Below are 16,662 nucleotides of genomic sequence, written 5' to 3'. Positions count from 1 at the left end.
AAACGAACAAGGCCAGCCACGAACGGCTATGCAGACACAAGATGGAATCACAACAAAAATATACCTAACCATGAAAAGCAGAAACACACAAAAAAAAGGACATCTAACAGATTGGGTAACAAGATCAGTGGTAGCGAGTAGTCCCGTAGGTTGACCGACTATCTCGACGACTAGATCGTTCAGACCGCCCACCGTCCCGGGGACGCCGCACCACATCTTCGAGTTCCCGACGGCTGGAGCCGCCTGCGTAATCAGAGCTGGTACCATTCACATGCTGCTTGGATGGCCGCGGGCCGCCGATGTTCAACCGAACAGCCCCGGTGTCCCCAGCACGAATGTTAATAGATTTCCCTGCGACTGCTTCAGATGTAAATCCAATTTGGAATCCGTTCAACGTGAGGGTCATGTTCTTGTCTTCCTCCTTCCGTGAGGGTGTGGCACTGCCGCGGCTCGAACGACTATTCTGGCTGCCGCTCTCGCTCCCGTTCCCGTTGCGGTGAGACGCTTTGGCAGGGAGCAAGGCCTCTGTGGAGAGAGGCAGTGCAGCCGTTGAGGTTCGGCCGGATCGGGCTGCCTGGTAGTTCTCAGCTTCGCGCTCGCGGTCTTCGAGGTCGCCGCCGGCGCTGGATGGTTCCTCGTAGTAGTACTCGGTTGGCTTCCGCCGCCGAGAGCTCGCCACGGCCACCTGAGCAGCCCGTCGATCATCCTGGTAGGATGTTGATCGTCGGTGATCTCGTAGGCTATGAGTTCTCTCTGGCAACGGGGCGTCCCTTGACATCCGACGATGGGGGCGATCCTGAATCACCGGCAAGGCAGCTGCAAGTTCCGGCATGTCCATGCGGTCTATATCTCGGTCTATGTCTCTACCTCCTCTGTCTATGCCTCTATCTCCTCTGTCTATGCCTCTGGATGGGCGACGTTGAGAGGGGACAATACCGGCAGAGGGATGCATTTTCCGTAGTGGCTCAGACCGCTCCGGTCGCTTAGCTTGGTGAATCTGCGGCCTGGGCTTGGGCTTTGCTCCTGGGGGTGGCATCCGATAGTAGTCTTCATCCTGTTCCTGGTGTCTTGTAGGAGGACGTTCACGGATTTCACGGATTTCCCGGGAGGAATAGTGTTCCATAGGTGGCTCCTCATCAAACCATGGTGCATACGACCCGGAGTCCATGGGTGGGGGGTTTGGGGCAGTATATATAGATGAGGACCGACGGCGTGATGGCTCCCGGGACCGAGACCGCTCTCGTGGATACTCCGATGGTGGATAGTCCGAGGCTGATGGGGCGTAGTAGGAGTTTTGTCCGTATGGAGATGACGAGTATTGGTGCATGTATGCTGAGCTGGCTGGTGGAGGGCCATGATCGTATCCGTGCTGGGGGTACATTGGAGACGGCATTCCTGGACTCATTCCATGTGGCATGCCGTGGAAACTCATGGGTCGTCCGTTTGGGTGGTAGGTGTGATATGAATTGGAGCGGCTGGATCGGCTAGGGTGACTGACGTGAATGTTCTCTGTGACACCGGCTGGATATCGAGCATTGTGCGGGGAAGATGAGTATTCCGGGACTGGTGGACGTGGCTGGTAGTAGGAATATTCACTCTGTCGATGGTCAACCGGGGTTGATTGATGGTATTGAATACCGTAATCGTAGTAACTGTCGTGATATTGGCGGGCATGGGAGGGTTCTCGACGGGACTTGGACGACGACCGGGGCACGTGAGTATGATGGGCAGCGCCCGGATAGGCACCAACCATCTTCTCTTCGCGCGAGGGTCGTATTCGTTCTTTGTCCTTGCGTTCTCTGGTTGAACTTTTCCTTGCGAGGTCGTTACGCTTGGGGGCGTCCAGCTTATGAGGGATCGGAGGACTTTTTCCGCCCGACGGCCCAGATTGGGTGCTATTAACCGTAGCGGCGGTGCGACTAGAATAACCTGAGTCACTGGCGGCGTCGATCAGCGGCTCCTGGAATCTTTCCAACCTGGAGGATATTTTGGCAGCTGTATTGGCAGCAATATTGGCAGAAAGCCTAGTGTCGGGTAGGATGGCGTGGTGTTCTTCGTCGTAATCTTCGACGCAGGCAGGCCGGGGGCCCTTACTGGCCATTATGTGGGCTGCAAGGCAATCGGGTGTCTGAAAAAAAAAATTTAAAAAACAGGGTTGGTCCCGTTTCCGACAAGGGCGACGTGCGTCGCTCCCACAGGGCTCCAGAGATGTTCGACTTACAGCAAGCCACTGCTCCCCGTTGACGATGAGTCAGAATGGATATTATTCTTCCCCTCAACCCCGTAGATCTGACGAAATGGCTTCCTTTTTTTTTTTTCACTTCTCCCCAGTGCCCAACCCAAGCGGGCCACTCAAACAAGTAAGCGGACCTGCCGATCGCAGCAGGCGATGGCAGGCGACGGGCGACGGGTTCTGTCAAGCGGAGAGAGTGAGATGGTACTTTTCAGATCGCAATGTCTCCATCGAAGTGGGATATTAGGCTAAGAGTCGGGCGGAAGCGTTGGGTCAAAGAAAGAGAGAAGAAAATAGAAAATGACCTCTCTGGCAGACGATGAGTGGTGGAGCGTACTGCAGCTGCAGAGGTTGGGTTGAGAATTTAGGATCCTCTGCCTGACGGTCTTAGAACCCAGTGGGTGGGGGAGTGGAGTCGATGGGCAGCGATAAAAAAAACGAAGTGAGGGGTGGTGATCTTGATTGATATCTAAAGGGAAAGGAGAGAGAGAGACAGAGAGAGCGAGAGATCTAGAGAGAAAAAAAAAGGAAAGGAGTATAGAATAAAAGGAAAGAGAAAGAGAAAGGAAGAGTAAACACCCGAAGGAACAGGGCACAGGGTTAAAAAAAAAAAGGGAAAGAAAAATAAAAAATAAAAAAAGTTTCACGAAGAGGCTCTCGGTACCCAACACAAAAGGGAAAAAAAAGAGAAGAGAAAGTGGGGGACAGCGTCATCATTGTTTGTATCTTATTTATCTATTTAGTTCGAATACCAGAGTTTATTTATATATATATTGTTGTACTCCATACTCTGTATAGTATTCAGTACAATATACTTCACTCGATTCCAGTTCAGTATTCTAATTACTACATGTATTTATTTACTTTAAGCTCGGGACCCGCTGGAGGGGAAATCCTTGGTTTGACTCCGAGGTATCCATGGTTGGCCTCTACCTTTTTACTCTTATCTTTATTTACTTATTTACTTGTTTTTTTATTCTTTTTCCTTCCCTTATTATTCACTTTTGATTTCCCGTGTTTGGATGAATTTTGCTAAATACGGAGATGTTGCATTCCTATTTCTCCCTAAAATGCATCCCACATCTAACGCCCAACCGGCTTTGCGGCCCAATGATCGCCTCCGTCGTAAAGGGTCTTCCCTGTCAATTAAAAAGGAACAGGTTCCTCTGGCCAAAAATCGGTTATCACTCGGTTGCCGGGCAATTCGGGTTATCTTTCTCTCCGATCGTTTGATCATGTCTTTTTCATTTTCGTGGTCAATGCAGGCCCTCAAGTACAATAACAATGTATCCCATACATCCCCATACACGGGAAAAAGTCGGTGGGGATGACACCCTGTAACCTAGGCTGCAACTCAGAACTGCTAAGGTAACTCCTACCACACCTACTACTCACTCATAGTATGTACGATGTAGGCAGACGATGTAGGCAGATGCCTGTGTGTGTGTCGACCACGAAGCCTGGCAGAATCGCCACTGTGGAGTGAGTCAGGTTTACTTTCCCCATAGAAACCACAAATGTCAAACGGCACTAGAAGTAGAAGAGGGACTGAGCACTGCATGGCATTCGTTGTCAGAGCCCCTCGTCCATGTGGCAGGATATCTTTGGACGTTGTCTCTTCTCCGCCTGCATACCTTTTCAGTCGTGACTCACACTGGTGGGAAACCTGTGACGATCTTGGAATGTGCCATCGGTTCAAGGCCAATATGTACTTGTACAAGTTTCGAAGTACTTCATACAAGGAACCCTATATCGTACTAGTGACGAACTAAATGGCCGAAACCTTCTCCCGGGAAGCAGAACTGGCTAGATCGGTATGACATGCAGCACGGACGGTCTATCATTGCCATTGTGGATTCCCTCACATCCCTTGCATCCTTAGATGAAGTTCGTTCAATTTTCACTCCGCACGTGTGGGAATGACAACATCAGAACTAGAAATGACCCAACACAATCTATACAACGTAACCGATCACATCTTAAATACAATGGACCCTGGCTATGTATTCCGAGCTGATCGAAATGTTACATCGGACCGGAGTGGATATCTTCAGGCCAAGAGGCTGAAAGATCGAACCAGGAAAAGGGCTCCGCTCCAAATACAACTAAGGATCTCCATGCGGCTCCAGTATTGTCTTTCCACTTCCCTCTACAGTGACACCTTTGACGGGGACGATTATAGACCTTCGCATCGGGGCCGGGAGTACTGGGAACATGCTGTGCTCAGCGGCAAATATCTGAATTTGGATTGCATGGCAAAACAGCCAACAAGCTTTCCTCGCATATCAATTCGTAGTGCAGTCACGTTGACATCTGTAGCCAGTGATTTATTAATTCATCTCGGGGAGCGAAAACGAGGTCAAGGGAGCCACCCCCTTACTTCGTTCCGTAAGATGGCATCAGCTCCTCGAGGTCGAGGTCCTCACCGCTCTTTCATAATTACAGATAAACGGTGTTCCGACGATAAGTATGAGGGAAAATGAGTTCAACTCTATTCCTTCTCGGTTCTAAGGACTTCTGTCAGGGCCGTCAGTGGAGGAAGAGAACACTTGGAAACATGATAGAAGGTTCGTGTACATCGTACATCGGTATACATGACTTGCATGTTGATCGCATTGCCCCGTTTTTCTTTTTCTTTGTAGGTGACATGATTCGTTAGTTCCAGATAGCCTTTCTCATGATGGCAAATGTATGGCCCGGGGAGCGCTTCGGCACACGATGGGCAATTAGTATTGTCTGATGTCGTACGAGAGACAACATTCATGTAAGTCAAGTGTTCCCGTGGCTATACTTCAAGACCAGCGTGCTACTAAGGTGCCACGGAATCTACAGCAGCTTGCTAGGTTGGGGAGTATGGTGCCTCTTAAAGGTGTCGGGGCAGAGGCGGCTGCCCTTTCGGATGAAGCTCCCCGAGCCTTGGCCAGGTGGAAGCAAATGTGGGGTTTCAAACCGAACAATTTTGTATCAATCATATCTAATCAACTTGGTTAATATCCACAAAGATAAATTTAATGCTACACTCCAGTCGGCGCCGATATTCCGAATCGATAGCCCATTGAAACCCGGGGTATCCCTAAGGGAGGTCTACCTCCTCGGACTCCTAACTTCTGCGCAGATACAGAGCAATCCATCCAAGGACTCGATATCCCGCAATGATGCCCAGGAGAATTCCAACCCATTTCCCCGTCCGACCAGTGGAATACCCATACGATTCTAGCACTCCGGTGCCCCGAATGAGACACTGATCCTCCAAATCAGTAGACCACATGCATCGACAGCCGGCGCCACACGAGTAATTCCTTTCGGAAAACTCATTCACCATCATACCTTGGAAGACATAAGCCTATAGCAAATACCAAGCGAGTTAGTGATCATTCCGACAAGAAAATAAACTTCTGATAACAGTGCATCAGCATACCTGGTAATCGATATAATGGAACACGTATTTCCAAAACGGATTGAGTATCTTCTGCGTGACCAGAAACCCTCCGACACTCATCCAAAGGCCATTTGCAAATGCGACAAGCGCCAAGGATATTACAAAGTTCGGGAATATCGATGTCATGAGGACCACTAAGGATTCGGCCGCCACAAGGTCGAGGAATATCCACATCACCCAGGTGAAGAATGCTTCTGCCGTTGGTTGGAAATTGGAGAGCCAGTATGAGACGATGGAGAAGAGGATGGATATCAAAACTGGACATGTTAGAGAGCAGGCATGTGGCAGGAATTTACGAGTACATACATAGGTAGGGAAGCCCAATAAGGAAATTTGAGACTATGAATGGTGTCACACCATATAGTCCGTTGGCTCGCTCTTTGGTGAAAGTTGCCCGGTCTTCGAGGAATGCGGGGACGTATGCCACCGCCATGAAAGACATGAATGCGGAGCCAAAGAACTATATCCCATGTCAGTATTGGTATCCCTTTAATTTTAACCACTTGCAAAACTCACAATGGCATTGATGAATGGCTGTATGTAGTCCTGGGATGGATGGAGACGTAGCCACACTGTGCCCATCATGATAGCCAGTCCTGTGCCACATTAGTCCCAGTGAGCTTTAAAAGGAGCATGATAATTCTTACCAAGATACATCGCGATCCGGATTCCATAAGCAATGACATCGCGATATGACTTGACAAATGAGCGATGCAGCAGAGCTATAGTAATTGAAACCGTTCCCGGTCGCCTGTTTTCTTCCATGGAGTCTTTGTTGACAAGCTTCTCTGCCGAGCCTACTCGCTCGGACACCACTCTTGTTAGTGATTTTGCCTCATTCGAGTTTGTCCAAGCAGTTTGAATGATCTTGACTCGGTCCTCCTCCAAGTCCTTCGAGCTGGCAAAATCAGAACTAACAGTATCCAAGATAAATTCGGCAGGGTTTGTTTGCGCGGGAATTGGATAGCCAATGCCACTGAAATAGCTATCCACAGCTGAGATCGGCCCAAAATAGCACGTTCTCCCTGCCGAGAGGAGCAGCAGCTTATCGAAGAGCTTAAACGTCGTGGTTGACGGTTGGTGGATACTCGCAATGATGAGAAGCTATCATGAACAATGTTAACAAGAGCAGGGAACCCATCTGATATGAACGTACATTATTGGCCCGCGCGAGCTCCTTTGCATACGACATCACCTCAAAACTGGCAGTTGAGTCTAGACCGCTTGTCGGCTCATCCAAGAACAAAATTCTTGGATTCGTAATGAGCTGGCTAGCCACACTCACACGTCGCTTCTGACCACCACTGATGCCTTTCCGAATCGGGGTACCAACCAACGTGTTCGCCTGGTTCTGGATACCGAAGGCTTCCAAAAGTGTCCGGATCCGATCCATACGTTGGCGTTTCGACACAGAGCTTGTAGATAGACATGGTAAGTATCGGGATGTATAGGTAAGATTGGATGGTTGCTATTCTAACCCGACATACCTGGGCAACGAGAGATCCGCCGCGAACTTCAATGTCTCCTGTACCGTCAACGACCCGATCAACACATCTTCCTGCTCGACATACGATGTCACCCGCTGAAAATCCCGCGAGTCCATTTGTGCATCATTCACGTAGTTCTCCCCGACAACCTTCGCACCAGCTGACGCGGCACGCCGAGCAAGCACGTTGAGGAGTGTCGTCTTGCCGCAGCCTGATGGGCCCATTAGGGCAACGAGCTCCCCTGTATAACCCGCATCAGTATGAAAATCTCGATATAGATCATGGACAAGGATAACAAACCATGCTGCACATCACCGCTGATATTATTGATCAGATCGCGGGAGTTTTTTGTTTCCCGATCCTTGACGGTAACCGTTAACCCTTGCCACGAGAAATTCCGAACGGTTTCGTTCATCAGGAAGTGTCCGCTGTCATTCCGCTCCAGGTCCGGGGACCTAGGTGCGTTCAAGGGTGAGGGACCCTCCATGCTGCAAGATAATGTAAAATGTTTACGACAGATACAAGAGAATTGGAATCCAACCCACGTCCAGGTTCGCGGGCCCAGGTTTTATAATTTTAAACACGCCCATTCTACATGTACCCAGACCCACGGAATTACAAATCCCTGTCTAGCGTCGAGACCCTTGGATAAAGCCCTCCTTACGTGTCCGAGGTGGTCCCCGACTGAGACTGAATATAGGGCTCAACTTTGGGACTCGAGCCCGAGATGACATAAGGTCTCTGATGGTCCCCGATTCCCCGGGAGACGCCGTCCTTTACTGGATAATGGGCCTGGAGAAAAGCGATGAGCGTAGATAAAATTCTCCAGATAACATTCCACAAACAATGGCGCTTTTGGTATGTGGGATGCATGGTTGTAGATGTGTGAACGGGGTCCAAACCCCGACCCCCGCCGGAGATCGGCCACTATTCTTTTTCTTAACAGTACGGCGTTTAAAAAAGCAAAGAAAAGAAAAAAAAACTATGAGGGGAAAATGTAAGAATGATTTCGTTAAAAGAAGAAGCAGAATGCCATTTTTATTCGTCCCGCTCTTAGCGCCCAATGCAACTAAATTAAAATCAATGTATACCAAAGACACCAGTCTTTGAGAAATACTGAGTGGAAACACCACACAGAAAAATAAGCAAAATCGAGCGTATAAGCCGAATTTACATACTAGATTAGATAAGTCAGTGATTATTTCTTCAACGAGGATGGGGAAGACTAACCGCTGAACAGGGCTGAGACCAAGAACGCGCATGCCGTTGTTCAGAACTTGGCGGGCCGACGCATACAAAGCCATACGCGCCTGCTTGACATCGGGCTCGCTACCAATCACTTTGAGAACATCGTAGCTAGAGCTCAACATGTGTGTCATGCGGAACAGATAGCTGAGGACAGTGATGGGCTCAAGAGTCTTGGCAGTCTGCAAGAGTACGTCGGGCCACTGGGCCAGCAGACGGACCAAGTCGACAGCATGCTGCTCGGTCAAAAGATCGAAGTTGGCGTTGACCAGCTCGTTAACATCTAACTCGGACTTGCGGGTCATCGAGCACAGACGGGCGTGAGCGTACTGCAGGTATGGGCCGGTGTCACCCTCAAAGGATGTCATGGCGTCCAGGTTGAAGTCGTAGCCGTTAATGCTGAAAGAAAACAGACAATTAGTAAACAAATATACAGAATTAGAGGAAGAAAAACGATCTGTACATACCGCTTGCCAGTCATGTCTTGCACCATAACGGAGGTGATACCCAGAATATCAGCAGTCTTCACAGGATCCTCGACCTGTGCGTACTTGACTTCGTTCTTCTTCATGACCTCGTGCATCTTGTCACCAACATCATGCAGGATGTCATCCAAGAACTTGACGGTACCCTTGCGAGTACTCATACCACGGACCATACCGAAGTTAATGTGCTGGCAACGGGAGGCCAGGTCCTTGTGGCCCATAAGTTCAGTGACCTTGAAGAGCTGAGCCAGGTGGAGATCCTGCTGGGCGGCAACAACGTAGATCATCTTGTCGAAGTGGTACTCGTTATCACGCTCGGTGATAGCACCGATATCGCGGGTCAGGTAGAGAGGAGTACCATCCTTGCGGACAATGATAGCCTTGCCCAGCTTCTTGGCACCGTGCTTGGTGAAGTCCACGATAACAGCACCCTCAGACTTCTCGGAGACACCGGCCTTCTCCATGAGCTGGTAGGCATCGGTCATGCTCTCAGACTTGATCTGAGATTCACCGGAGTAAACATCGAAGTCGATGTTGAGACGAGCGTAGGTCTGCTTGTACTTCTCAATGCTGAGGTCACGGAACTTGCGCCAGAGAGCAAGAGCCTCCGGTTCACCGTCCTCCATACTCTTGAAGTACCGACGGGCCCTCTCGTCCTCGCTCACGTCCACAAGCTTAGCAAGCTGTGCCTCAAGCTCAGAAACGTCCTCGTTCTTCTCGTTCTTCGCCTTGATCTGTTCCTTCAGCTCCTTGATAGGTCCATCCTGTGCGCTGACATTACGGTTGATCTTGACGTAGACATCGAACAGGTGGTTGATAGGGTCCTTGATAAGAGCTTCCTCACTGCCGAATTCCTTGAAGCCGTTGGCTAGCAGACCATACTGCTTACCCCAGTCACCCAGGTAGTTCATTTTGATGACGTTCCATCCCATAACAGTGTAGATATTGGCGAGGAAACCACCGATGATGGTACTGCGCAGATGACCGGCGTGGAAGGGCTTGGCGATGTTGGGCGACGAGAACTCGATGATGATCTTCTTCTGGCCCTTGGAGGGGTCGGAGGGGTCCTTCTGACCCTGGTTTCCATTTGTTCCATAGGCGGCCTTCTCCTTCAGGATACGACCAAGAACATTGCTGGTCAATGGCTGAGGTTTGCAGAAGAACTGGATGTGAGGACCAAGTTGGGTTGGGGGGTGAATAAGGTCGGAGGCGGGGAACTTGGAGACAAGATCCTTGGCAAGTTCCACGGGGTTTTGCTTAATCTGAAGAGAAGCAACCTAATCGTATGCAACAAGATATTGTTAGTCTAGGGACTCATAGTCATGCGGAACATGCGAATTGCGCAACGCATGTGCCGCGACATACCGGCAATGAAAGGTCACCCTTGTCCAAAGTACTGGTCCAGGCAATGCGCGGGTAGATCTTCTGAGCATCAATACCAGAGGCTTTGCCCAACTCCTCTGCGATGTGCTGGCGGTAGATATCGATCGGGTTCAGTGTTGGGAAGCAGCCAGCGAACTGAGACTTCTGTGCTGTGGATTGGAGCGACAGAGCCTCAACAGAGGCGGGAAGGGAAGCTGCGGACATGATTGAGAATCGTCGTGTACCGAATGCGCGTCTCAAAATCGGAAAAGTCGAAGATTTAGAGGGGCAACGTAACGGAGAAAAAATGGCTGTGAATCGCCGAGCCCCGCTTAGACAATGACCCATAAAGAGGGGGAAATCTCTCGGGGGAATCTTTTTTTTTTTTTTTGCCTTTTTCTTTTTCCTTTTCTTCCTTTTTTTTGACTCAAGAGGTCTGACTCAAAGAGGGCGGTGAGTCACGTGGCTATTCGGCTCTTATCGATTAATGTGACGTCACTTTTGGACGTGATCCACTGAAACCCTACCTGAACTATATCTCAACAGGGGGAGTTAGATTTTTTTACATGTCGATTACTTGCTATTTATCATGCCAATGCCTACATCTTCAAAGCCTATAGTTTTTGGGAGGACAATTTTGATGAGCTGAAGTGGGAGCATCGTGTGGCTATACTCGATCTTCTCTTGGTCTCGACACAAGCTGCAAGCCCATGCCCCTTTAGCATAGTACAAAGTACAAACTTTCAATGTTGTCTGGAGACAGAGTTCTATGGCTATTACAATGATCGACTGCGAGTGAATATCTGCGGGCTTCTTGACTAGGAGTGTGGATATGATTGAAGTGCATTGAATAAATATCTACTCTAGTAATTTCCTCAATAAATTGCATAGCCCTTCTCCTTCGCCCGCAAATGTAGTTATATTTCATTTACTAGTATTATTTACGTTTCTTCTCATGCCTGATTTCTTGAATGAGTCTTTTTCTGTTTGTAATGTCTAATCTCTGGCGTTTTATCTCATCTCATAGCAGCGTCTCTGTATTTACTTAGCAAGACAAAGATGTAGAGAACACCAAAGATTCCCAGCAATTGCTTGGATTCCTGAAGTAAAATGCAACACAAGAGTATGGCCTTAGCCCTGTAGAATGATGGGAAATAAATAAGCACTTTGGACGCCAGAAGTGTTCGGGGTGGGTTGAGAGGAGGGTAGGAACACATTGGGGGGGGGGGGGGGGGGGGGGGGTTCTGCAGTGAAATTGCCTCCAGTCCACATTCCCACTCTTACCATGCGACACGACACCCTCCACCTATCAATTTCCTTTGTCAGTAGTCAACCATCTTCTTTCATCCTTCCTCTGACCAACGAAGTACTCATCTTCACAGAGATCTAGCAGCTCCATACGGGGTACGACCCTATGGATTCCCAGGAGTGGCCGTTGGCCCCAAATGTCGATCCCAGTCTGGATCCTCAGCTTATCCAGGTGACAAATATTCCGTTGCCAATCAAAGCCGAACCCGATGAGGCACAGACTGGCGTCGCGACTGCTTTGCCCGATGTGTCTTCGTGGCCGTATGGTGATTGCTGGCAAAGCTCCCGTCCCATCGAGCCTACATTCTGGGCGTAAGTATTTGCCCTAACGTGTCAAATACATCTCAAACACGTGTATGTGTATTCTTGGCTAACATAATATCAGCCCCAATGCCAAGCTTTGCGACTGCCCCGAGCACCCCGCAACTACTTGGCCAGCCGAGCATGCTATACTTGTAGAGCTCTCGAGCCTTTGGAAGTTCTGTTTATTTGACTGACATGTCTCCCATTCAGTTCATTCCGGACTGTGCAAAGCGTTGCCCTTACTGCCCGTGGAAAACTCAAAAGACGGCAAAGATTGGAAACCCGGCCCCGATGTTGCGTCGACACATACGCCAGTATCATCTGGTGAGTACTACACACACTGAACACAACTTACTTTGTGCTAATTTGCCTTAAAAGAAACAAGGCAATTACTATCCCGGTATTACCGTTGATCCGCTACGTGTGTATGTCTATCGGCCTTTCCTCCATTCATGGTTCCATGCTAACTCCGGTGCCACTAGGTCTGTGCATAGGGAGTAGTGAGTCCATCCGCTCTGTCTGTTTCCATGTGCTTTACTGACCGTTTATCTTTGTAGCGTCAGTTACGAACTCACCCAAGGCGGTCGTCCTACACTCGAGACGGATACCGAACAGGCATAGAGAGAATCATGTGAGAGGCGAAGAGGGGATACATGTAGCCCATTCCTTTATCGATTCTTTCTTTTGTACCTAAATGTCGCCAGCTCTGACCTCCAGTGCCACTTCGGAAAGAAGAGCATGATGTCCGGAGATCACGGGGCTTGGTCGAATTGCAACAAACAAAACAATGGACACCACAAATTGGTTTCAAGTCTTTGTCTCCTGATTCATATCCATCAAAGTCATCAAATTCTTGACAATGGGATTGAAACATAATGCCTTTGATCTCGCCAAACGGTGCAAGGTACTATGTCATAGTGGAATAATATTTTAAAGCCGGCCAGTCCCATGCATTTGTTGGGCTTCAATCCCCAGCATCCAGCTCACCGACAAAACAACATTATCTTGCGACTAAATAACTCGACCGAGTCACTCCACAGGTGTTGCTATCTTGTGAAAATATCAGCCCTTAAGCGCCTAATGGGCTTCAGGGGCTGGTCGATATGTCATATTACATTACCATCCACCATGGCCATGGTGTGGATGAGAGCCCTTCCAACAGGTGGGTCAATATCACCTTCACTAAATGGGACCTGTTTTACCTCCGCACCGACGGAGCATTGATTTGCCTTATCATTGAACGTATCCGGGAGAGGAAGTGCATCATTACTCTTGAGCCCAAGGATCGACAATCTCGGTGGTGTATCTCAATACCGGCTTCCAGGGCGCATAAAACGATAAGCGGAGTTCTTGGCGACGCTTTACAACTGGCGGAGTGGTACAAGGTCCAAATTCTGAATGGGAATGCAAGTATCAACCGCGAACTGCTATTTGATCGAAATCCTTATCATGAAGGTAAGGAATGTTGTAGAGAGAATGTGTGCGATCGGGTGCTGCACCCGGAGTGGTGGGCTAAAGATACTGAAGATACGGGTGAGGGTACTAGTAAAGACTCCTAGTGTTTTGGTTTGCTGAAATGAATGCATATACAATCTCCACGTCCCTGGTTTTTGCTTCGTAATTCCCGTGGGCATTCAACATTTGAGAGCTTTAGGAGCTTCCTAGATAGTGTAAGTAGCTGTTGTAGCTATTATAGAGGGCAGCATGCCGTTGCCCCGGCTAGAATTTATACCGTGTTAGTCTGTGGAATCCTTAAACCCGGTATCCAGGTGTGCTAATTGCTAATGGAAATTGCTAAAAATGTTGGCTTCACTCAGGGACAGATCTAGAAGTCCATCGGAGCTCAGTACCGAACCTTATGTCCATTCAATCGGTATTGGGTTTATATCGATATCGACTAACAAAAAAATTTTATAGACCCATCCGCGAGCTACATAGCAGGAATGAACCCTAATATTATGGTCTATTTCAAAGGTGGCAATGAGTAAGTGTGGCGGTGTTGAGATTATCCGTGGATGCTTGTTAGTTTGGAGGCTTATGAAGAGATAACGGATGTAATCTGTGACTGTTAGTGGTGACTACAATTCAAACTCAGGAAGAGTGACTAGAGGGTTATGCCAAGTGAAGCTTTAAAACCGACGTCGTGTGTACACATATGATGAAGACACAAGTGAGGGATGTCTATGGATATATAAAGTTATACAGTTATTAACGTTGATTAATAACGTGGTATTGATACTGAAATGTAGGGGGGGGGGGGGGGGGGTATTCCACGCGTTCGAGCCCTCGTAGACATCTTTTGATCTCGATCTCTTGTAGGCTTGGGTCTATTCACACATCTAACCACACACCAACCCGGGATTAAACATCAAAACAGAAATGCTTCGCACCCGGGCAAAGCTAATATTCTATGCCAAATTCACATATATAAAAGGCAAAGTCAAGTTCGAAACCAGCAACTTTTCGTTGATTCGCAGCGAATCCCTTAGAAGCAGAAGACCTGGTCCTCCAGCTTGCTGACGGGGCGCGCCTTGGTGTATCCAAGAGCCTCGGTGGACTTCTTCATGGCACTGACCATGGGAGGGGGACCACAGAGGAAGATCTTAACATCGGCAGCGGGGGCGGGCAGGCGCTCCTATAAGAAAGTTTAATTAATACCGAGGTAGCACAGCCGAGCACAACATGCAAACTTACCTTGATCATATCGGGAGTCACGAAGCCGACACCGCCGGTCCAGCCCTCGGGAGGATTGTTGAGAACGTAGTAAACGCGGAATCCATCGTCCTCCTTCTCCAACTCCTCGAGCTGGTCCTTGAGCAAGATATCCTCGGGATTGACGTTGGCGAAGATCAGGTCAACCTTGGTGGTGTCGTTGCCACCGTTGCGGGGACGGTTGCGGATGATAGCCTTGATAACCTGCAGCATGGGGGTAATACCAGTACCACCGGAGATCATACCAATGTGGCGGCACATGTTGGGGGTATAGACCATGGCGCCCTTGGGGCCGCGGACCTTCATGTTGTCGCCGATCTTCAGTTCGGTAAGATACTTGGAGATGTTACCCTGGGGGTAAGCCTTGACGAGCAGATCGAAGTATCCAGCCTCATTGTCGGAGGAGATGGGGGTGTAAGAGCGAACAACCTCCTTAGGCTGACCAGCGATGGTAGCGGCGAGAGAGATGTGCTGACCGATGGGGAGGCCGAGGATATCGGTGGAACGGGGGAGGGCGAAACGGTAGATGGCGACATTGTGGGAGATCTCGTTCTTTTCCTTGAGGACGAAGTTTTGGAACTCAGTGGGGTTCAAGACCTTGCGAGGCTCTGCGATCAATAGGGTCAGTTCAGTTCTTCGGCTCCTTTACCACGTCGATATTTGAATAAGAAGGAATTCACGCACTGTTGCTGAACACCAAGTAACCAGCCAGAATTCCAGCTACAGCGATTGCATAGGCGATAAACTCAGGCTTAATGGCGTAAACACCCGCGATGAGTAGGGCCGACGGCGCGAGAGCCGTGCCGATGGTGGCGAGACTTCGGGGAATCAGCCATTGTCATGAAAAGGTGAAGAATGTTAACTCACCTCATTATGACAAAACTCGGATACTGTATTAAAAAAAAAAGAAACCGTTGCGATAAAAAGTAGAAGAGAAAAAGAGAAGAGGGAAGATAAAAAGAAATGAGGGGGCTAAGTCCGCCCAACGGAATTTCCCACCTTTTGGGGTTACCATTTCCCCGACTTTCCCTCCTTGGCTTACTGGGGTTATTGGACTTACTGGGCAGGATTGTTGGATTACTGTTGACGCTGCTTATTTCTTCTTTTCAAATTCATCAAAATGCCCGACGTACCAGAGGTCCCTGCCTTTAATCTAACGGAATTGGACCACAAGCTCCTGGCCATGACCGACGAGGAGTTCGTATACCACGACTGGGATGACCTGAAAAGCATCATCGGTAAGTGTGCTCTTATCTCCAAATCTGCTCCAAATCTGCCCTTGAAACACTTCCCCTCATATCGTATTAGCGCAAAATGACCTCGGCGCACTCAAGCGGAAGCCTTCCGATCTCCGCCGATATCTAGCCTGGACACAAGAGACCAAAAGCCAGTATGGCACCATCATGAATTATATTTGCCAGCAGCGATTAAAGTGGCATTTACCAGTAAACGCTGCCAGTGGCACTGGCTCCGCGATTATCCAGCAAAGCGGGACCTTCAAGAACCCGCGTCCCTTTGCCGATCCCGAGGACTACAAGATCCTCCGCAATGACTGGCCCTATGGCCTCACCCCCGGAATCTCACATCTGATTGTGTGGCTGCGTACCCCCATCCCTGTACAATCTGAGGAGGGCCATTTGACCGAGGAATCTCGTGCAATGATCAACAGTTTTGTTCGAAAGACTTTCGTGGGCCGGTTGGCTAAGGATCCTCGGAATTTCTCGGACCCTGACTCCCATGTACTGTGGTTTAAGAATTGGGTCGGTTTGCAGAGCGTGAGGGCATTGGAGCATGTCCATATCTTAGTTCGCGATGTCCCTGAGGATATCTTATTCGAATGGGCAAATGAGTGAGGTTGCTGGGATTGTAGACTTTTTGCCCCGATTGGTCAAGTTTGTACCCGCATCTAAAGCACTTCGTTTCCAAGTTCCTACATTGGACATTTCACATCGTCATGGATCAAAAAGGAAAAATTGGGGAGGGGGGGGGGGGGTGGTTTCAATACTTTAATAGATGTGTTACTCGACGTTGAGGCAGCCATCTCGATCCACTTTAGAGACACCAGTGTACCATTTCTAGCGGAAGGTG

The 16,662-nt window shown here is 49.1% G+C and overlaps 7 protein-coding genes across 7 annotated transcripts; 3 read left to right on the top strand and 4 right to left on the bottom strand.

The window, feature by feature from the left end:
- Positions 1-124: 124 nt before the first annotated feature.
- N7537_001737 (uncharacterized protein) lies at positions 125-2,101 on the bottom strand (the record flags this gene model as incomplete). The annotated part of the gene is made up of 2 exons (XM_056892795.1): positions 125-843; positions 937-2,101. 2 exons carry the CDS (start codon positions 2,099-2,101, stop codon positions 125-127), a joined length of 1,884 nt encoding a protein of 627 aa, XP_056757790.1.
- A 3,232-nt stretch (positions 2,102-5,333) lies between these two features.
- Positions 5,334-7,646, bottom strand: N7537_001736 (putative ABC transporter; the record flags this gene model as incomplete). The annotated part of the gene is made up of 8 exons (XM_056892794.1): positions 5,334-5,576; positions 5,652-5,929; positions 5,979-6,132; positions 6,189-6,268; positions 6,320-6,776; positions 6,829-7,087; positions 7,160-7,400; positions 7,460-7,646. The coding sequence occupies 8 exons, from the start codon at positions 7,644-7,646 to the stop codon at positions 5,334-5,336; spliced, it is 1,899 nt and encodes a 632-aa protein (XP_056757789.1).
- A 544-nt stretch (positions 7,647-8,190) lies between these two features.
- Positions 8,191-10,599, bottom strand: N7537_001735 (arginine--tRNA ligase; the record flags this gene model as incomplete). Its single annotated transcript, XM_056892793.1, has 4 exons — positions 8,191-8,336; positions 8,390-8,803; positions 8,872-10,166; positions 10,255-10,599. 4 exons carry the CDS (start codon positions 10,597-10,599, stop codon positions 8,330-8,332), a joined length of 2,061 nt encoding a protein of 686 aa, XP_056757788.1. The 3' UTR covers positions 8,191-8,329.
- A 1,066-nt stretch (positions 10,600-11,665) lies between these two features.
- On the top strand, positions 11,666-12,483 carry N7537_001734 (uncharacterized protein; the record flags this gene model as incomplete). Its single annotated transcript, XM_056892792.1, has 6 exons — positions 11,666-11,871; positions 11,945-12,014; positions 12,073-12,186; positions 12,241-12,287; positions 12,345-12,362; positions 12,420-12,483. 6 exons carry the CDS (start codon positions 11,666-11,668, stop codon positions 12,481-12,483), a joined length of 519 nt encoding a protein of 172 aa, XP_056757787.1.
- A 482-nt stretch (positions 12,484-12,965) lies between these two features.
- N7537_001733 (uncharacterized protein) lies at positions 12,966-13,421 on the top strand (the record flags this gene model as incomplete). Its single annotated transcript, XM_056892791.1, has 1 exon — positions 12,966-13,421. The coding sequence occupies one exon, from the start codon at positions 12,966-12,968 to the stop codon at positions 13,419-13,421; it is 456 nt and encodes a 151-aa protein (XP_056757786.1).
- A 926-nt stretch (positions 13,422-14,347) lies between these two features.
- N7537_001732 (cytochrome b5 reductase family protein) lies at positions 14,348-15,446 on the bottom strand (the record flags this gene model as incomplete). Its single annotated transcript, XM_056892790.1, has 4 exons — positions 14,348-14,497; positions 14,557-15,182; positions 15,259-15,392; positions 15,442-15,446. The coding sequence occupies 4 exons, from the start codon at positions 15,444-15,446 to the stop codon at positions 14,348-14,350; spliced, it is 915 nt and encodes a 304-aa protein (XP_056757785.1).
- Positions 15,447-15,694: 248 nt separating this feature from the next.
- N7537_001731 (GIG1 family protein) lies at positions 15,695-16,427 on the top strand (the record flags this gene model as incomplete). The annotated part of the gene is made up of 2 exons (XM_056892789.1): positions 15,695-15,812; positions 15,883-16,427. The coding sequence occupies 2 exons, from the start codon at positions 15,695-15,697 to the stop codon at positions 16,425-16,427; spliced, it is 663 nt and encodes a 220-aa protein (XP_056757784.1).
- Between the last annotated feature and the right edge of the window lie 235 nt (positions 16,428-16,662).

Source organism: Penicillium hordei (genome assembly GCF_028827395.1).
Source record: "Penicillium hordei strain IBT 12815 chromosome Unknown utg000001l_segment0_segment0, whole genome shotgun sequence".
Lineage (NCBI taxonomy): Eukaryota > Fungi > Ascomycota > Eurotiomycetes > Eurotiales > Aspergillaceae > Penicillium > Penicillium hordei.
Note: the sequence above shows the minus strand (reverse complement) of the source record. Positions and strands in the feature narration are given on the sequence as shown.